Genomic DNA, 20,643 nt, shown 5'->3' with positions numbered 1-20,643 from the left:
GCCCTGTGTCTTTGTATGGATTGTGTGGATCAGGGTGGAAAAGTGCTGCTCTTAGCCCAGGATTGATCTGACATGGAGGTTTTGCTCTTAGATCTCCAGAAGTGCTGGGGATCAGCACCCTGGTCTCTCCGTGCTGGGATCATCACAGAATCATGGAATGGTTTGGGTTGGGAAGAACCTTAAATCCCATCCTGTTTCACCCCCTGCCCTGGGCAGGGACACCTTCCACTATCCCAGGTTGCTCCAAGCCCTGTCCAACCTGGCCTTGGATGCTTCCAGGGATAAGGAGATCTTTCCCAGCTCCTCTGGGCAGCCTGTGCCAGGGCCTCTTCACCCTTACAGGGAAAGAATTCTTCCCTGTGTCCCATCTAAATCCCCTTTTAGTTCAAATCCCCCTTGTCCTCTCTGCCTGTGATAATATGGAAGAATTCCAAGACGATGTATGGCCTTGGAGAACTGAGGTGGTGGGGCAAAAAAGATGTTTTATCTTCTATTTCCTGCTGCTTTTTCCTCTCCTCCTTGCCTTTCCCCCCGTGTTGCAGCAGGAATGCAATGGATTTTCCCTGGAGAATCCCTGTGATCCCACAGCTCAGGGTGGGCTTTGGTGGGCACAGCAAACACACTGCAAACATCAGGATAAGGCAGAATCCAGAAGTTTTCATTCCCATGTACCTCTCCCTTCCACCTAGGTGGAAAGAGATTCCCATCTGGGTGTGCAAAATCTTGCTTTCTGTAGTGAAACAACAGCAGGTTTGGAGTATCCCAGATGGAAAAACATCCAGGTTTTGCCTGTGGTGTGACCTCTGGGAAGGTGGGGAGCAGCAGCAGCAGCCTCATGAGTCACCACACCAAGTTGGGCTTCCATGGGGAGATGATCTGAGCAGCTGGGGCTGTCCTGGGCAGAGCCAGGCCTTGGAATCCCTGTGGATTCCTTCCAGCTCAGGATATTCCACGATTCCACAACCGTGACCTTTTAACGGAACGAAATAGGAGGGGGTGGTTTAATTGCAGGAAACGATGCCAGACTGGAGGCCAAGGAGGTGTAAGGGCCAGATTTCCCTTCCAGGTGTTCCCTGTGGCTCCAGGTGTTTGGTTGTCCAGGTACAAGGAGGAATTTGTGGCTCAGACAAAACCTTCCAAACCCCAGCCCCCCCCAAGCCTCTCAGTTCATCAGCTCAGCTGGATGTCAGCAACAAATCATTCAACAAATTCTTGCTGGGCCTCTGCCTTAGGGAAATTCTCATTTAAAAACATGAATTCCCAGTATAATGAGGCCATGGAGAGTGGATTGGTTGATGGTTTAGTTTCGTTTTTTTTTTAGGAAAAGAGTTGTGAAGGGAGAGGGGAGGGGAAGAAGCGTGTGAAAGCTGGAATGCTGCTGGAAGGGGACTCTGGGAAGGGTTTGCTGTCCCAAACCTGCTGTGACAGCGAGACTGACTGGCCACAGATCCCAGCTCCAGAGTGCAGGGCTGACAGGCAGCATGGAAATCGGGATGAACTCGCCCTTTGGGAGATGCTGATGAGGCAGAGCCCTGCTGTAGGATTCCCAGTGGGAAAAATGCTCCTTTCATTCAGCTTTTAGTCCCAAATACCAGAATGGCACAAGAGAGGTCGGTGCTTGTGGTAGGAAAGGACCATCCCAGACCATGAAGCTGGAATACAGTGAATAGAATGATTTTGTTAAATTAGTGAATTGTTATGACCAGGAACAGAATCCATGGAAAGAGGAAATTTATCAGGAAAAGTGCTGTGATAATGGCATGCACCTTTCCCAGGCCAGTTCTTCCAATCCAGTTATGACAGGACATGTGATTGCTGTCTAATTATGGAATTATGTGGTAATCTTGATTTAATGCACTTTTTTATCCAGAATAATATTAAAGAGATCCTGTCAGCCCTGTAAAGTGGGAGTCAGGCTGGATTTGGGAGTTTTGCCTCTGTTCCCACTCTGGCAGGCTCTGTGTGTAAAACTTCCTTACAAATGCCAGATTTTGGGAATGATGAGAGAGGTCATGGTGGGGGCAGGTTTGGCACCAGCCCCTCTTGCATTTTTGGGGTTGTGAGTCCCAATTCCTCTTGGAATTCCCTCCCTGTGTCCTGCTGAGCTTTCCCTTTCCAAGTGAATCAAACCCTTGGCTTTGGGCGTCACAATGAGAGGCAGAATAAGGAGAGAAGGAGATGATTTAAGATGATTTAAACCCAAAAAGCTGTGACTGCCTGGATTTGCTCCTTGGCTATTGCAAGCAGGCAGGAATCAATTCCTGGGAAAGGGATCTGTGCAAAAACACCAAGAAGCATCCGAGGCATGCAAGTGTAGAAACTCCCTCATTCCTCATTCCAGCCCCTCTGGAGCCCTCGAGGGCTCTTCAGTGTCCTTTACTCCATGTCTCCTGGTACCCACATCCTTGGGAATGGTCTCTCTCCACATCCCTGGCATGTCCAGGAAGAATTGTGGTGCCAAATTCAACCCCATTCCACTTTAAACCCCTTCAAATGTGTTTTAAAATCTCTCTTCTGCAGGCTGCCAACCTTGCATACATCCCAAACCCTCCCCTATTGATGCTGTGTCTCTGCCTTGCTTTGATGCCAGGGCTGCTTCTTCCTCCAAGTCATTTGGTTCATTTATAGCAACCTCAAAGTTCTCCTGCCAGCCCAGAAAAGTGACATTTCTCTTGCAAACACAGGGAGGTTAAAGCTTTAAATCCCAGAATAATTATAAATGGTTTTGTTGGGAGCATTCCTCCTGGTAACAGATGCAGTAAAACATGATTCTGCTACTGGCCTTGGCCCCGTTCTCTTTTGGAATTCCCAATTAATCAAGTTGTTAATGTGGGGTTGAATTCCAAGTGAGACACAGGCAGTGCTTTACAGCTCCTCGGGGTTTTTGGGATCAGCTGGGATGATTCATGCAGAGCTTACCTTGCAGCTTCAGTCTTCAACACCACCAGATCTAAGCTGGCTGTGCTGGGAACCAACAGGGAACTGCTTCGTTGGGTTCTGGAGGTTGCTCCCAGCTGGTTCCCGGGGATCTGTGCCCCACATTGGGAATTTTGGAGGGTGTAAAATAGACTTGGTGGTGGTTCCTGTTTCCCAGGTATGTCCTGCAGCCTGTCAGCCCCCAGGGCAAGCTCCTGTTAGAGACTTAATCCAGCTCCTGGAGCTTGCTGTCCTTATGGATTGTCCTTCCAGCACTCCACAGCAGTGTGATAACATTTCCACGTGTGAGATAACCCGCTGTCAGCCCGAGCACACCGGGCTGAGGGAGCCCTCCCTGCCTCCCAGCCCTTCCCTCAGGCTTTTTTTGGGAAGCCAGCATGAAATATTTCTGCTAAAAACCCCCGTTTCAGCCTGACTTTGGGCTGTGCCTCATCAAAGGCGCCGGTTTCGCAGGTGTCGCTGCTCGCAGAGGGGATGTGGAAAGCCCTTGTCAAAGCCAGAGAGCTCTGCTAAGCTGAGCTTGTTTTTTGGGCTCAGCTTTTCCTGTTTTGAGCTTGAACTTCACATGACTGTAGCATAAGCAGGAAAACCATGGAGGGGGGGAAATGAGTGAGGAAGGTGAAGTTGAATTTTCCGGGTGTTTTGTGGACAAATGTCTGCCTGCTCCTCTCACTGGTCTCCATCCCAGTGGAACATCTGGAGCAAACAGCTGGTTCTGCTTTGCTGCTCTACAAAAGGGTTTTTTTTTTCCTTTGGTTTGTGCTGGAAGCAAAGCTGCCCCCACCCAACCCTGAGCTGCTTTCTGTTGGCCACGACCTCATTTGTCACTTCTCCAAGTCAGCCCTAATATAGAGAAATCCCGGTGGCTTTTCCCCACTTGGCCAGGAGGAGATCCACTGCCCATTATGGAGCTGGGTTCCACTTTGGGTGTCTTCCCAGAACCTCTTAGTGCAGTCTCAGGCTGATGAGTGCCCTGGGAAAGGATTTTATGACATCCCCTGTTTGCCTCTCTTGCAGTGCGTGCTGTATTTATGGAGTTTAAAGATAAATCATCCCAAAACGTTGTTCCTCCTTCGAGGGAACCACGAGTGCAGGCACCTCACAGAATACTTCACCTTCAAGCAGGAATGTAAGTATCAGCAGTGGGAGAAGGATTTGAATCCATTTAAATAATACATTTTAAAATATATATTTTTTAAAAAAGGTGTTGTGAGAAGGCGTGGGCTTCAATTTTTGTGCCTCTGAGTGGCATCAGAGCTGTAAAAACCTGTTGTCTTTTTTTCCTGCTCTTTTGCTATAAAAAACACCCCAAAACCCAAATCTTTAAGTTCTGTTAAGCACCAAATGTGGCTTTTTTGGTTTCAAAGACTGAGTGTGGATGGAAGAAATGGGAACACTTCTCCCTTGATGAGCCCGGCACACACATCCTCCCCTCCCTGACTTCCAGGCCCAGCAACATGGAATCAGTGCCAAAAGCCTTCCAGCTCCAGATTGTGCAGCTGGGATCAGTGATTGGAGCTGGAATGGGGGAAGCATTTGCTCCTCCCTGTTTGCACTGGGGAGGATCATTTACCTTTGAGATGTTTTTTTCAGTTAAAAGATGGGTTTGTGCACAGCATTTGAATGTTTTTAAAGCAGTGCTGAGGAAAGGTCAGGGAATGCTGGGTGTCTGTCATTCCAAGCAATAAAAGAGGTGGAGAACTCAATGCAAACCTCCTTTAGGGAACTCTTGCTCAAGAACCCAACCTTCAGAGATAATTCTGGGCAATGAACAAATCCAGTCTTTATCCCACCAGCTCTGGGTGGTGTTGGATGGGGGAAGGCTCAGAGGGGAAGAGTCCCTGCTCTGTTAGCTCAGGAGTGAGCTGGAAAACAGCTCCCAGCTCTGTGCTGGATGCTGTGTCTTTATCCCACCAGCTCTGGGTGGTGTTGGATGGGGGAAGGCTCAGAGGGGAAGAGTCCCTGCTCTGTTAGCTCAGGAGTGAGCTGGAAACCAGCTCCCAGCTCTGTGCTGGATGCTGTGCCCATCACCTGCACACAGGTGAGCTCCTGGTGAGCTGGGCCCAGTCTGAACCAGGTGGTGGGGCTGGGTTTTTCCCTTTGGCAGTCAGGAGGTGCTGCTTTTCCCCTTCCCTGAGAACCCTGCTGGTGTCTCTGGAGGAAGGATATTTCTGAGCAGATTTGAGCCTTGGTGTAAGAGCCACAGCTCTTTGGAAAGGCTGTGATTTGTGTATGGGAACATCCTCTTCCCCTCTGCTGGGGTGAGGCATCACTGGGATTGTCATCCCTGGAAGATCCAGTGGGAAGATCCATTCCTGTGGGCAAATCCTGCCTCCCAGGAGCTGTGGAAAAACAATTCCTGCTCCCAGGGCTGTGTGCTGCTGCTGTGCCAAATTGAGCAGTCAGGATGAGGCTAGAGGTGCAGCAGGGCTGTGGGAAGTGATGGGGTGGCTTCAGCAGCACCCCAAATTTATCCCAATTTTCATTCTGTGGGAACACCTCATCTCCTTTGTGCTGATCTCAGTGCAGGTGTTCTGGAAAAGAAATTGGAGGGACATGAATATTGTCCAATTCCACATGAAAAAAACCTTTTCTTTCACACATCCAACAGTTATTTTACGTGTTGGTATTTTCAGGAATACACCGGTGCTGAGTTGATTTTAAATCAGTATTTTCACAAATGCACAGGTGATTTTAAATCAACATTTTCACAAATGCACTGGTGCAGAGTTTGATTCTAAATCAGCATTTTTGGGAATACACAGGTAATTTTAAATCAGTATTTTCACCAATACACAGGTGCAGAGTTGGATTCTAAATCAGCATTTTCAGGAACACACAGGTGCAAAGTTTTAATCTAAATCCGTATTTTCAGGAATATACAGATGCAGAATTTGATTCCAAATCAGAATTTTCACAAATGCTCAGGTGCAGAGTTGATTCCAGGTGCTGAGTTGATTCTAAATCAGTGTTTTCACAAATACACAGATGCAAAGTTTTAATCTAAATCAGTATTTTCAGGAATACACTGCTGATTTTAAGTCAGCATTTTCATGAATACACAGATGCAGAGTTTTAATATAAATCAGTATTTTCCCAAATGCACTGCTGATTTTAAATCAGTATTTTCAGGAATACACAGGTGCAGAGTTTTAATCTAAATCAGTATTTTCACAAATGCACAGGTGCAGAGTTTGATTCCAAATCGATATTTTCACAAACACACAGATGCAAAGTTTTGATTCTAAATCAATATTTTCACGAATACGCTGCTGATTTTAAATCAGTATTTTCAGGAATACACAGGTGCAGAGTTTTAATCTAAATCAGCATTTTCACGAATGCACAGGTGCAGAGTTTTAATCTAAATCAGCATTTTCACAAATGCACAGAGTTGATTCCAGGTGCAGCGTTGATTCTAAATCAGCATTTTCATGAACACACGGGTGCAGAGTTGATTCCAAGTCCGTACTTTCACTACCAGCTGCAAAGTTTGATTTGTGACCCCTTTTAATTTTGAGCTTCCTTCAGGAACTGGAGTTTATTGATCAGCACTGGGCTGATCAGAGCTTGGCTGGATTCCTCCCTGCAGGTCGAATCAAGTACTCGGAGCGAGTGTACGACGCGTGCATGGACACCTTCGACTGTCTTCCTCTCGCTGCCCTCCTCAACCAGCAATTCCTGTGTGTCCACGGGGGCCTGTCCCCAGAAATCACGTGTCTAGATGACATTAGGAAAGTAAGTCAGCTCCTGGAGCTTTTCCATTCCGTCCCAGTTCCCCGTGGGGCTCGCTGCTGTGTGGGTTTGGGGATGGGAGGGTGGGAATGCGTAAAATCGGAGGGTTTTGAGGAAGCTACAAAAGCCAGGCCTCAGGAACAGCAGAACTGTGATTAGCGCTAAGCAGTAGCTATAAGATTGCTCAGCAGAAAAATATGTAAAAAGTAGAAAAGTAAAAACAAACAGGCAATGGTTTGTATATTAATGCTTGTCTAAAATAAATCCATAAAAAGTATATCTAACAAGATATTAGGAAGTTGTAAGCTTAATAATAGAGCTCTGTACATTGTGTTTTAAGGCTTACAAGCAGGTATTGTATTTGAAATAAGCAAACATTGTTTTAACCAGAAGTACACGTGCTTATAGTGGTTAGATAAAACTACTGTCAACATGCTTTTGCTTTGAGTGATTTGTCAAAAAACTTTTAAAGTGAGTTGTACATTTAGTTCTTTATCTGCTGCCTAAAATGTGAGCTGATAACATCTTCCCATTGTCACAACAATGTAATGAGGCTGATGCTGGAAAATACAACAGCTCCAGAGGCTTCCTGGCAGCCCTGTCCCGTTGGTGATTTGTCCACAGCCCCAGCTGAAGGAACCCTGCCACAGCTCCTCCTGATGTTGTGTCCCCTCTCCAGTTAGACAGGTTCAAGGAGCCTCCAGCCTTTGGTCCGATGTGTGACCTGCTGTGGTCGGATCCCTCGGAGGATTACGGCAACGAGAAAACCCTGGAGCATTTTGCCCACAACACTGTCCGAGGCTGCTCCTATTTCTACAGGTGAGGGGTGGTTCTGGGGGCATTTCTCTCCCCTCACGCTGAAATCACTGGTCAGGCCACTCAGTGGGGCTTTGCAGTCCGTGTGAAATTCTCCTCGCTTGGCTCTAATGCACAAATTCTTGTTTGTTTTTTGCTTCTTTGGATATTGAGCTGTCTTTGGATAAGTTTGAATGTTGAGCTGTCTTTGAATAAATTGGAACATTGAACTGTCTTTGGATAAGTTACTTGGTAGAATTGGGATCTCAAGCAGCAGAGATGCTTCTTTGGGCTGTGAGTGGTTTGCAGCACCTGGAAATAGGGGCTAGGAAATATTCTCTAGGAAATATTCTTTCCTTGCTAAAAAAGAAGTTGTGCTGACAGTCCACTTATAGGAAGGGTTTAACAGAACCCTTTGCAATTAATTATTGAATAAAAATATATCATTTGAATAATTTTGGAGTAAAACAGATTTTGGGGTGCTGGACAGAAACTGGATGTTTTCTGCAAGTGGCTGCTCCCTGAAACCAAGAGCACCCGAGCTCTGTGCTCTCCTTTGCTCGCAGCTGAGTTCTCCTCCCTTTTTGTTTTCCAGTTATCCTGCAGTGTGTGAATTTTTGCAGAACAATAGTTTGTTATCCGTAATCCGAGCTCACGAAGCCCAGGACGCTGGGTAAGTGCTGCAGCCCGGGGGCTGGGCGGGGTTTGGGCTCTGCTAAGCCCGGTTTAACTCGTGCCCTGTTTTGCAGGTACCGAATGTACAGGAAGAGCCAGACCACGGGCTTTCCCTCATTAATCACAATCTTCTCTGCACCAAATTACTTAGATGTCTATAACAACAAGGGTAAGGCTGGGGCTCTGCTGCTCTGGGGCTGGGTCAGGAAATCCCTCTCCCATTGTGCCCTCCCAAAATCACAGGATAATTTAATTGGAAAAGAGCTCCGAGCCATTGAGTCCAACCTGTGCCCAATCCCCACCTTGTCACTGGGTGTCACTTCCAGTCGGTTTTGATACAAAAAATACACTCTTTTTGATACAAAACCCTCTCCTCCAGTCACATTCTTGTGCCTGGAATGAAAGAGAGCTTTGTGTGCTGAGCTGAAGTGGTTACTTAATGTGTTACTGTGGCAATTAACTGTAGAGTCATAAGGCCTGGAATAAAGCTTTCATTCCCAGCCACAGGAGAATGGAGCCCTGTTGATGGATGCTGCCATCCCACAGAAGCTGATAGTGTAGGAAAGCTTTCCACTTCCCTCTGCCCCTAAACCCTGGGGATCGTGGTGGGATTTTGTCCAGCTGTGGGGTTTTTCACCCTCACTTTGAATCTTGGCTCTGTTTGAGCTTAACTGTTTTAAGCTGAGAACCAACCTGAGTAAACCAAAAAATGATGGTTTAAACCTTCTCATTTTGGAGAGTTAGTAGTTTGATGCTACCCAAGTGTAACGGGGTGTTGATAATGAAGGGTTTTTAACACTGGTAAAACTTCCAGAGGGAGCCAGGCTGGGAGAGCTGGGGGTGAAAGAGGAAAAGGCTCCAGGGAGACTTTAAGAACCCCTGCCAGAGCCTAGAGGGGCTCTAGGAGAGCTGGACAGGGACTGGGGACAAGGGGTGGAGGGACAGGACACAGGGAATGGCTTCCCACTGCCAGAGGGCAGGGATGGATGGGAGATTGGGAAGGAATTTCTTCCTGTGAGTGTGGGAAGGGGCTGGGATGGAATTGCCGGGGAAGCTGTGGCTGCTCCTTAAGATCCCTTCAAATCCAGCCCATTCCAGGGTTCTGTAGGTGGAAATGCCCATGGACATTTATTCTCTTTCCCTTTTCTCCCCCAGCTGCTGTACTGAAATACGAAAACAACGTCATGAACATCAGGCAGTTCAACTGTTCCCCTCACCCCTACTGGCTTCCAAACTTCATGGATGTCTTCACATGGTCTTTGCCTTTTGTAGGGGAAAAGGGTAAGAGAGATTTGGGTTTCTGTTCCAGATTCCCAGTGACTGCTCCTCGTATCCTGAGTGTCACAAACCTGTCCCACAGTGCTGGGAGGGTGTTGCAGCTCCAGGTAGCACAGGAGAGCAGTTCTGTCTCAAGGAGATCTTCATTACTGGGTTAAATTCCTGCAGAAACAGCTGTTGATAGCTGTTTGATAAAGCTTTTACCAGTAAAACATTCCTTTCTTGCTCTTTCTGTATTGCTGGTGGGTCTGATCTTGGTTGCTGTAGTCCCACCTCAGAATTTGGAGATGTTTCTCTTGGTTTGCAACTGAGGAATTTTAAATTCCTGCTGGCTCCTGGCCCACCAAAAAGGAAGCATTCACTTCAATCCAAGGCTTATTTTGTTCTGAAGATGGCGAGGCAGCTTAAAATATGACCAAGACTTTGCCTCAGCTTTTCACCAGAAGAATTTTTACCTTTCCTGATGAGCTTAAATTCCACCCCAGTCTTGTATGTTCAGAGTGCACCTCCACCCTCACCACTTCCACAGGGTTTTTTGACTTTGAGGCACCAAAGGTCGAATCCCCCCCTCCCCAAATTTGGCCCTTCTCAGAGCCAGGTGTCTGTGGCGTGGGTGAGGATGGGGAGGGGGGACCTTGAGGGAGCTCAGGCTGTTCTGCAGGAATGTTGGCACCTCCTTCCCCACGTCTGGTTCCTCTGTGATGTGCTTGGCCTGCATCCACCTCCTTGGCAGAAGATGCAACGTGTGTCGTCTGCTCCGGCGCCGCTGCGGGTACCGGCAGGCTGTGCCTAAAAGTGTCTTTAGGCTCCCACTTGCAGGGGACAGACGACCTTGAAATCTTCCCCTCGTCCTCCAAATCCCTCTGCATGCCCAGGCCTCTCTGACCTCTCTGTCTGTGCCTCTTGCAGTCACCGAGATGCTCGTGAACATCCTCAACATCTGTTCTGATGACGAGCTGATTTCGGATGGCGACGAGACGTTGGAAGGTAAAATATCCCTGCTGGCACCAGAGAGCAGCGGGGGGAAAGGCTGGGCAAGGTCTTTCATGCCTGAGCAGCACTTGATTTATAGCTGGATACCCAGCCAGGGTCTCCGGTTCCTTTTTGCCCAACCTTTGCAGTTTTGGGTAAGGAATGTTATTTTATTTTTTCTCCTTTGCTGCTCAGTCACAGAGAAATTAAATGGCATTCACTGCGACAGACACTTCTTGCCAGCTACTCTGGGAATGGTTTCCTGCTCCTTACACAGGTTGCTGGTTATTTTTTTCCCCAGTTCAAAATTTTCTGTACCAAAATATCCACCCAGTCTTCTCATCTGTTGCAGTGAAGTCCCCACAGTAAAGTGGCTTCTCGTGTCACCCCCCTCCCCAAAAACGCTGGTTTTGGCCCTGGTTTTAAGCCATGCATGAAGGGGACAAATCAGTGGTTGAGCTGATGAGCAGTTTGGATTTTGGGGGGACTCAGGAGTGAGGTGGTGACCTGAGGAAGCTGAGGGGGGCAGCAAGAAGTGGGGCCTGAGCTGCCTCGGCCCCAGGTGGAGACTCTAACCCGCTTATCCCATTGCATTTCTGTTTTGTTTTTTGTTTTTTTTTGGTTTTTTCTTTCCTCCCCCCATGAAAATTAAATTTGTTTCTTCTATCTCTGTCTTCATCTACTTGTTTCTTGGTGTCTCCTCTCCCTGAAGATCACTACATTTCAAGCTATCCGAAAGGTACCCAGCTAGAATTTGCTACGAGCTTAATTATCACTGCCTGTGCCACCAGATCCTTGAAGTGGATTTCCAGAGCTGACTAGTGGGGCAGTCTCTTCATCCCCTTTCAGTTTTAACATAAGCTCCATGTGTTTTTTAACCCTTCTGCGTTCCTCCAGGAACTTTGAGAAACGGGGGTCACGTTTCTACCTGATTCTGAATGCAGCCACGTAGTGCATGGCTGAGCCATGGTTGCATGTTAGCCCTGGGTTTGGCTTCCCTGTCCTGATGTGTACCGGGCCATGTGAGGAATCTCAGCTGAGAGGAGATGGATTTGTTCCCTCTTTCGACCTGAACTTTCCGTTTGGTTTCAGCTCCCTCCGTGCTTTTTTCGTTTCTCTCTCCCGTCGGGTCCGTGGAGCGGAAGGGGAGCTCCCCCCGTCCCGTTGTGTCCGTGTGGGGTCAGAGCAGAGCTGCCAGGCTCGGGCCAGCCCTTCCCTGTGCTCCTTGGATGCCAAAGCTGATGCTTGCGTGCCGCTGCGGGCGAGCACAGCGGTGCCCATCAGCCGTCAGCCCCCTCCGTGCTCTGCCTTGCAAACCGTGTCCTCATGGCTGAGTCATTTGTGTCACATCCTGTGCAGTGTGGGCCCAGCTGGTGACCTGCCAGCCAGACCTCCCCGAGTCCGTGTCCTGTGGTGGTTCTACTCTCTTTAGCCCTCCCGAGTTCCGTGTGCCATCTCGTTGGTGTTGCCATCCTGGTGCCATCCTGATGCCATCCTTCCAGCACCGTTCTCTCTCCTGTGAATCTGTAAAAACCATGATTTCTTTTCCTGGAGTCAGGCAGGTGCTTCACCCTGACCTTCCCGGGAGAGCAGGAACCCTCCAACGTGCTGCTCTTTGCTCTTTTCTCTCCCCAAGGTGGGACAACGGTGCGCAAGGAGATCATCAGGAATAAGATCAGAGCCATTGGGAAGATGGCACGGGTCTTCTCAGTTCTTCGGTGAGCATGGCCTGGGGACTGGGCTTAACTGGGGACTGGGCTTAATTTGAGCACTGGGCTTCATTTAGGGACTGGGCCTAAACTGGGGACTGGGCTTAATTGGGGACTGGGCTTAATTCAAGGACTGGGCTTCATTCAGGGACTGGGCTTCATTTGGGCACTGGGCTTCATTTGGAGACTGGGCCTAAACTGGGGACTGGGCTTAATTCGGGGACTGGGCATAGTTTGGGGATGAGTTTAACTTGGAGACCGGGTTTAATTTGGGGACCGGGATTAATTTGGGCACTGGGCTTAATTTGGGGACTGGGCTTAATTCAGGAACTGGGCATAGTTTGGGAACTGAATTTAACTTGAAGACCGTGCTTAATCTGGAGACTGGGCTTAAATCAGGGACTGGGCTTAATTCGGGGACTGGGCTTAATTCAGGGACTGGGCTTCATTTGGGCACTGGGCTTCATTTGGGGTCTGGGCTTCATTTGGGTACTGAGTTTTATTTGGGGACTGGACTTAGTTGGACTGGGCCTAAACTGGGACTGGGCTTAATTGGGGACTGGGCTTAATTCAAGGACTGGGCTTCATTTGGGCACTGGGCTTCATTTGGAGACTGGGCCTAAACTGGGGACTGGGCTTAATTCGGGGACTGGGCTTAATTCAGGGACTGGGCTTCATTTGGGCACTGGGCTTCATTTGGAGACTGGGCCTAAACTGGGGACTGGGCTTAATTCGGGGACTGGGCTTAATTCAGGGACTGGGCTTCATTTGGGCACTGGGCTTCATTTGGAGACTGGGCCTAAACTGGGGACTGGGCTTAATTCGGGGACTGGGCATAGTTTGGGGATGAGTTTAACTTGGAGACCGGGTTTAATTTGGGGACCGGGATTAATTTGGGCACTGGGCTTAATTTGGGGACTGGGCTTAATTCAGGAACTGGGCATAGTTTGGGAACTGAGTTTAACTTGAAGACCGTGCTTAATCTGGAGACTGGGCTTAATTCAGGGACTGGGCTTAATTCAGGGACTGGGCTTCATTTGGGCACTGGGCTTCATTTGGGGTCTGGGCTTCATTTGGGTACTGAGTTTTATTTGGGGACTGGACTTAGTTTGGAGACTGAGTTTAATTTGGGGACTGGGTGACAGAAGAACACTGGTTAGGAAAAAAAGAAGGGAAAAACTTCATAAAACAGGTGGTTTTTCCTGACTCTTTCAGGACACGTTTGCCTGAAAGAAAGTTGTAGCCAGGTAGGGGTTGGTCTTTTCTCCCAAATAATGAGTGGCAGATGGGAGGAAACGACCTCAAGCTGCAGCAGGGGAGGTTCAGGTTGGATATTAGGGGAAATTTCTGCATGGAAAGGGTTGCCAAGTACTGGAATGGACTGTCCAATAATGAGTGGCAGATGGGAGGAAACGACCTCAAGCTGCAGCAGGGGAGGTTCAGGTTGGATATTAGGGGAAACTTCTGCATGGAAAGGGTTGCCAAGTACTGGAATGGGCTGTCCAGGGCTGTGGTGGAGTCCCCATCCCTGAGAGGTTTAACAGCTGCCTGGATGTGGCACTTGGGGACGTGGGTAGTGGTGGTGCTGGGTTGATGGTTGGGCTTGGTGACCTTAAAAGTCTTTTCCAGCCTTAAAGATCCCATAGCTCCATGATTCTCATGATCCATGCCTCCCACAACACCCACCAGTGCCCTGCTCAGTGTGTAACTGGTGCTGCTCTTCCTGCAGGGAGGAGAGCGAGAGCGTGCTGACCCTCAAAGGCCTGACCCCCACAGGTACCCTGCCCCTGGGAGTGCTCTCGGGGGGGAGGCAGACCCTGCAGACCGGTGAGTATCCCTGACCCCCCGCACTCCCCCTGCCCCAAACCCCCTGGAGCAGCTCCCACGGGCGGCCTGGAGGGTGCCAGGGGACCCCAGCCAGGGTTCAGGCCCGTGGGGAGGAAGGATTCCCAAGCAGGAGTAAGCAGAGGTGTAGGTGGGGGTGTGGAGAGATGCCAAGACGTCCCCGTGTACCCTCGAGGAAGAAAACCCACAGCACCCTGCCTAAAGCATGTTTAGTGCTTAATTGTTTGTTTCTGCAGCAAGTTTTTATCCTTTATTTCCCTTCTAACGCTGCATGGTGCACATCCTCTGCCTCACCTCGCTGTGCTGCTGCTGTGTGACAGCCTCTGTGTGAATGTGACAGTGACACGGCCTCTGTGTGAATGTGACAGTGACACAGCTGCTTGTTTGTTCTTCGTTCAACCAGACCCCTCCCAGTCTGCCCCTGTCAAGTCATGAATCCCAAACAGGAGGAAGGTCCAGCCAAAGGAACGAGGTTCCTCCAGGGCTGGATGGTTCAGAAAAGTCTCAGGTTTTTGGGGTAGTTGTGGAGGGAAGTTTCTTCCCAAATTTGCTGCGTCCCTCAGCAGCTCAGGGAGCAGCACGGAGCAAAGGATCCAATCCTTCCCACACCTAGGGCAAGGATGTTGGCTGGTGCTCAGGGAATGAGCTATCCCAGGGGGAATCCTGTAATCCAGCGTGTTAATCCTCCCCTGCCATCGGCCTTTGAAGCCTGGCACCTCCCCAGCTTCCCCCTTCCCATGGGCACCGGGGATTTCCTGCAGCTCTCCCCAGGCTGGGGCTGGGGTTTGCCTGGCTTAAACAGTTCACGAGTCAGAAACGTGGAAGTATCACTGCCTGCTCCCAGGGAGGATGCAGCATCACTCCCAAGCTCACGGATTTCTCTGCCCACAGAGGAGGATGGATATTTTTTCCCTTTTTTTATAGAAACCATCACAGCCCCGTCGCCCCAGTTCTGGGAACAGAGCCTGAGTGGGAAGGTGGCTGTTGCAGCAGCTCTGTCCCTGTATCCCGACAGCACAGGTCGTGCTGTGACGTTCTCCAGCACCTTCCCCTCTCAGGGGGTTCTCTCAGGGGTACCAGGGATCTCCCCTCCCCCAAAACAAGCCTCTCCCAGGACAGAACAAACAAGCTGGGCCTTTGCTGCTGCCTTACCCGCCCCGCCCGCCGCCTGCAGGCTCCCCCCGCTCCCTGGCATCTCCCAGCTTCTCCTGGCCTCCTCACCCCCCTTTCCTTGTCCTTCCTCCTTCTCCCACTCTCCTTTCCCTGTCCTTCCCCCTTCTCCACCCCCCCTTTCCCTGTCCTGACCCCTTTCCCTCCCCCTTTTCCCCATCCTCCCACCCTTTCCCGTTTCGCACATCCCTTCACACTCCCGGTGAATTTATGGGAGCCTCGTCTGCTGGGTGAGGAGGAGGGGGAGCTGCCCCCATTTTGGGGTGCCTGTGCACCTCAAAAAAGGGAAACAGGGCTGCAGTGAGGGGGGGCACTGCCCTCCTGAGCCTCTCCCCAGCCTTTCACAGCAGGGCTTGGCAAAATCAACTGAACAAAGTCACGGAATCTGGGGCAGAGCTGTGCAGCCACAGCTCCATCCTTCCTCCGTGGCCTCCCGAGGACCACGTGGCCTCTGTATTGTGTCCAAAGTGAAAAAAGCTAAAATCCAGAGAATCTGCTCAAGGGAAGGGCGTCCTTCCAGATGTTGAGGCAGGGCCTACCAAACCTTGGATGTTGCTGCAGCAGATTTAGGAAGGGGGACATTGCTCAGCTCTGTGGTGCCTCGTTGCTTGGTAACACTTTCAGGAGGTGGAGCTGAAGCCAAACTGGATTTGGAGCCTGATTTTCTGTTACAACTCAAGGCACCAGGAGCAGAGCAGCCCAGTACCTGCTGCTTGTCCTTCCCTGGAAAGCAGGCTGCCCCTCTCCTTCCCACTGCTCCAAAGTGTCCCCTGGGATCCCTTCAGTGTGTGGAGGGTGAATTCCACATAACAGATCATCTGGAGGTGGCCTGGAGCCACCCAGCTGGGATCAGATCCACAGCTTAGTCCGAGCTTGTCCCTGTCCAGTGCACACAGCAGGAAGCCCCCACTCTCTGCTCCTCTGTTCTTCCATCAGATCAATCCAGAGGAAAGGAGACTCCCCCTGAGCCCTTGGGAGTCCCCTTCCCCCCTTCCTCTCCACCTCCTGTCACCTTTTTCTCCCCTCTTGCCACTCGTTTGGCACCACCGGGGCTGGGGGGCCGCGGGCTCTGCGTCGCAGCCATGATGTCGGATCACTCACTGTCACTCTGTTTTTGTTTCCTTTTTTTTTTTTTTTCCCGTTTTTTGTTTTATTTGTTTTGTTTTGTTATTTTTTTTCCCTGTCTTCATTTCTGCATGCCACTGTTCTTCTGTATTGCAGCCACAGTAGAAGCGGTAGAGGCACGGGAAGGTATGGCTAGAACCCGGCGAGAGACTCAAATCATCTCCGTGTGTGCGTGCGCTCATTTTAAAGAGCTTTACCAGCCCTTAACGGAAGCTTTTTACTCTTGCATCACCAGAAGTGGGGGAGGACGAGGCCCTGCTGGGAAGGAAAAAATACCCAGGGGTTTGCTTCAAGGCTGTTTCAGCTTGAACAGTTTATTCCTTAGTGGAACACCTTTATTTGGAGTTGCCGAAGCGGTTCCTGCTGCGGCGGCTCGAGACCTTGGGGTTGAGGTCCTGCAATCTGCCAGCACCACCAAAACCCTTAGAAAACAGGATTTTGTGGTGCTGGTGTAATCCCTGCCTTCCCCACAGGTAGGCCAAGGTGGAGAGGCAGTTCTCTGCCTGTAGGGTGTAGGAATGACAGATCCATGAGGATTTTTCCTCGATGCCGAGCGGGGCCACGCAGCTCTACAGAGGCTTTGCTTACCAAGGGAAGTTGTTTGTGAGCCAGCCAAGTCCTTGTAAAAGATTTGGCACGGGCTCCTTTTCCTTAAATTCTCCGTAGCACAAAGGAGTTTCACATTTGGTCCGTGTCATCAGGGCGAGGGTGACGGAACAGGGACATGAAATTCCTCAGTGGGATTCATCCCTCCCAAATCTGCCCGTGTGTCTCCTGGTCATGCAAGAATTTTGCCTTTGTGATCCAAGGACTAGCTGTTCCCTCTCCTGGTGTTGCAGTGTGTGGTTTGTGTCGGAGTTCAGAGCCTTGTGGTGGTGTCTTTGTTCTGTCGTTCTGGGTTTTGCCTTTTTTTTTTAATTTTTATTTTCTTTTTAATTGTTATTTTTTAGTGTCGTGTTTTTCAGCTTTGAAATTTTCCTGAGATTTCACTCTCTGGGGACAGCAAGCACTTGTCTGGTTTATCAAGTTCCTCCTATTCTATTAAAAGAGGGGGAGGTTTGGGATATTGGGAGGAAATTCTTCCTCTGAGGGTAGTGGGATGGAATTTCCAGAAAACCTGTGGCTGCCCCATCCCTGGAAGTGTCCAAGGTTGAACCTGGGATTGTGGAACTGGGTGATTTTAATCTCCCAATCCAAACCATTGCTTGCTTCCATGAAAAGCTCTTAGGGAGCAGAGCAAATCCTAAACCTCCCTAAAAAAATAGAACCTCCTCTTAGGGAGCAGAGCAAATCCTAAACCTCTTAGGAAGCAGGGCAAATCCTAAACCTCCCTAAAAAGAAGATCCTCCTCTTAGGGAGCAGAGCAAATCCTAAACCTCTTGGGAAGCAGGGCAAATCCTAAACCTCCCTAAAAAGAAGATCCTCCTCTTAGGGAGCAGAGCAAATCCTAAACCTCTCTAAAAAGAAGAACCTCCTTTTAGGGACTTGGGGAGCAGAGCAAATCCTAAACCTCCCTAAAAAGAAGAACCTCCTCTTAGGGAGCAGAGCAAATCCTAAACCTCTCTAAAAAGAAGAACCTCCTTTTAGGGAGCAGAGCAAATCCTAAACCTCCCTAAAAAGAAGAACCTCCTATCAGGGACTTAGGGACCAGAGCAAATCCTAAACCTCTTGGGAAGCAGAGCAAATCCTAAACCTCCCTAAAAAGAAGAACCTCCTTTTAGGGAGCAGAGCAAATCCCAAACCTCCCTAAAAAGAAGAACCTCCTCTTAGGGAGCAGAGCAAATCCTAAACCTCTCTAAAAAGAAGAACCTCCTTTTAGGGACTTGGGAAGCAGGGCAAATCCTAAACCTCCCTAAAGAACCTCCTCTTAGGGAGCAGATCAAATCCCAAACCTCCCTAAAAAGATCCCCCTCTTAGGGAGCAGAGCAAATCCTAAACCTCCCTAAAAAGAAGAACCTCCTCTTAGGGAGCAGAGCAAATCCCAAACCTCCCTAAAAAGATCCTCCTCTTAGCGAGCAGAGCAAATCCTAAACTTCGCTGCCAGCTGCTCGCAAACACCAAAACCTCCCCAGATCATTCCCAAATCCAGCCAGGTGCTTTCTGTCCCCTCCACTTGTCCCCGTTGGTGTCTGGCGTGTGCTGGAGGGCTCCTCGGGGAGCACCGGCGGCTCCTGCTGACGGCTCCTCCCTGTGCTCCCTTCCCTCCGCAGCCATCCGCGGCTTCTCCCCGCAGCACAAGATCCGCAGCTTCGAGGAGGCGCGGGGGCTGGACCGCATCAACGAGCGCATGCCGCCGCGCAAGGATTCGCTGCACTCGGACGGCCCCGTGAGCTTGGTAACCTCGAACTCTGCGGACAAGAACGGCACGGGCAAGAAACCCCAGTAACGCTGCCAGCGCCCGGGGCTGCAGCGCCAGAGGATCCAAAACTTCATGGATTTTATTTATTTATTATCGGGGTGGGGTGGGGGCAGGGGGAGAAACCAACTTCACCTGGAGGCACGTCCATAAATCCAGTCCGCATCCGTTCTGTAAGAAAGCGACCATTTTGTAATTTTTTTTTTTTTTTAATTTAAGTTCAATATATATAAAAATGTCCTTTTTTTTTTTTTTTTTTTTTTGGTTTAGAAACCAATCCAACTGCTAGAGCATCCCGGGAGTGTTGTGCTGTCCAGCTGCCCCCGCCAAGAGGCCAAACCTCTGCCAGGGAGGGGTTGGATTAAAAAACAAAAATCAGTCAAACCAGGCAACTTGGGTCGTTGGCTTTGGCACAATTTGGAGTTAGCCTGAGCTTTCCAAAGCAGGTCCTTCTCTTCAGGATACGGTTGGGTTGGTTTTCCTTTACACACCTGTTTTCTTCCCAGATTTTTCCTGTTGTTTTCTTCCACCTCTTGCCTACCTGCAGCTGCTGCTTTAGCAACCAATTCCTTGGAAGGCAGATTGCTGGGATCCATCCCTCTTTTCCAAGGTGACAGCCAGGGGTAGCTCTGAAGGGCTCCAGGGTTGTTAACACCAATCACAGCACCTTTTCCTTCAGGATTTCAGCTTTATCCCAGGGGAGTCCCAAAGGAAAATAGGGAGAAGGTGGGGGAAGTGCTACCCCGTGTTGTGGCTCTTCTTCTTGGAGCAGTTTGTGCAGCAGAATTCCCTTGGGAATCCCTCTGATTCAGAGCAGAGGAATTATCTCTGCTTTGATGATCCTTGGGAAAGCTGCAGGGCCTGAGTTTTAAAGGAGAAGGAGGTGATTTACACCCTGGAGGACGCAGCTCCCCCATTCCCCCACCACCACAGTGCCCAGCCCACGGCACATTCCCTGCTCCCAGCTCTGGAATCAGCCCCTGCTGAGCAGTGTGGGGTGTGGGGGACAGGGTGGTCCCCCCCAGTGTCACCTCAGTGTCCCCCAGCGGGTGTGTGGCTTTGGCCATCACCCACCCTTGGCTGTTCCACGGAGCCATGGGCAGCTCAGCCTTTCCCAGCAGCTGGAGCAGGGGGTTGCTGATAAAACTTTGGGATAAGATGGGTGGGGCACTGCTGGTTTTGGGAGATGTGGCTCAGTGCTGGTGACAGGGCAGCCCTGGATGGGGAAGCAGGGAGGGCTTGAAAGGCAGAACCGAGTGGGTCTGGCAGGAATTTTGGCAGGGTGTTCTGGACAGGGATCCTGGGGCTTCCCAGGGATCCTGCGGGTTCTGGACAGGGATCCTGGGGCTTCCCAGGGATCCTGGGGGTTCTGGACAGGGATCCTGGGGATTCCCAGGGATCCTGGGGGTTCTGGACAGGGATCCTGGGGCTTCCCAGGGGACACCCCCTGGGTGTTGTCAGGGATTTTGGAGTGGGAGCTGAGCATTCTGTCACTGAGCATTCTTCCACTTAAACTGGGAGTGCTGGGGAAGGGTTTTGTGGGATTCCCGTTGGTCCCTCCCCTTCCCAGCCGTGTGCATTGCCTGGAGCAGCAGCTCCTGCAGCACCCCCTCCAGCCTTCCCTTTCCCCCTTCTCCCGTGCTCTCTGCAGGCAGGGCTGAGCCTCTCCCAGGGGATCTTTGCCAAGGCTTTCCCTGGATCTTGCTGTCTTGCCTCGGCGATTCCAGCTCCAGAGGAAAACAGCAACTTCCCAGGAAGCTTTCAAATTGTCTTAGGCTCACACGTCACCTAATCCCACGGGGCTGTTTAGGATTCAGTGAGCAGACCGCTGGGTTTCCACACTTTTCAGTCACATGCCTCCACTTTCCCCTCTTTTTTTTTCTCTTTTTTTTTTTTTCCTCTTTTCTTTTTGGTTGTTTTTTTTTTTCCCCCCTTTGATCTCGTTTTTTTTCCACGCCCACCGCTTTGCAAAAGTGCGAGATGTTTGGAGCGAGCTTCTCTCCCCCCAGTCCGAGGAGTGGGGCCAAATTGCCTTTTGTCTGTGAG

The 20,643-nt window shown here is 50.1% G+C and overlaps 1 protein-coding gene across 6 annotated transcripts in view; it reads left to right on the top strand.

Moving 5' to 3' along the window:
* Positions 1-18,977, top strand: part of PPP3CC (protein phosphatase 3 catalytic subunit gamma) — a 38,516-nt gene extending 19,539 nt beyond the window's left edge. Inside the window, exons 4-15 of one of the 6 annotated variants that reach the window (XM_041424812.1) lie at positions 3,955-4,066; positions 6,530-6,675; positions 7,352-7,491; positions 8,063-8,140; positions 8,217-8,311; positions 9,298-9,423; positions 10,330-10,407; positions 11,105-11,131; positions 12,029-12,110; positions 13,831-13,928; positions 16,338-16,367; positions 18,452-18,977. In XM_041424812.1, the coding sequence (XP_041280746.1) occupies positions 3,955-4,066; positions 6,530-6,675; positions 7,352-7,491; positions 8,063-8,140; positions 8,217-8,311; positions 9,298-9,423; positions 10,330-10,407; positions 11,105-11,131; positions 12,029-12,110; positions 13,831-13,928; positions 16,338-16,367; positions 18,452-18,627 (1,188 nt within the window). In that variant the 3' untranslated portion in view covers positions 18,628-18,977. Of the gene's footprint in view, positions 1-3,954; positions 4,067-6,529; positions 6,676-7,351; positions 7,492-8,062; positions 8,141-8,216; positions 8,312-9,297; positions 9,424-10,329; positions 10,408-11,104; positions 11,132-12,028; positions 12,111-13,830; positions 13,929-16,337; positions 16,410-18,451 lie in introns of all 6 variants that reach the window. The other 5 variants (XM_041424810.1, XM_041424813.1, XM_041424811.1 and 2 more) reach the window with 5 other exon arrangements.
* The last annotated feature ends 1,666 nt before the right edge of the window (positions 18,978-20,643 follow it).

The sequence above is a fragment of the Onychostruthus taczanowskii genome, unplaced genomic scaffold (assembly GCF_017590055.1).
Source record: "Onychostruthus taczanowskii isolate IOZ18803 unplaced genomic scaffold, ASM1759005v1 scaffold84, whole genome shotgun sequence".
NCBI lineage: Eukaryota > Metazoa > Chordata > Aves > Passeriformes > Passeridae > Onychostruthus > Onychostruthus taczanowskii.
This window is presented reverse-complemented; position numbering and strand designations above follow the sequence as displayed.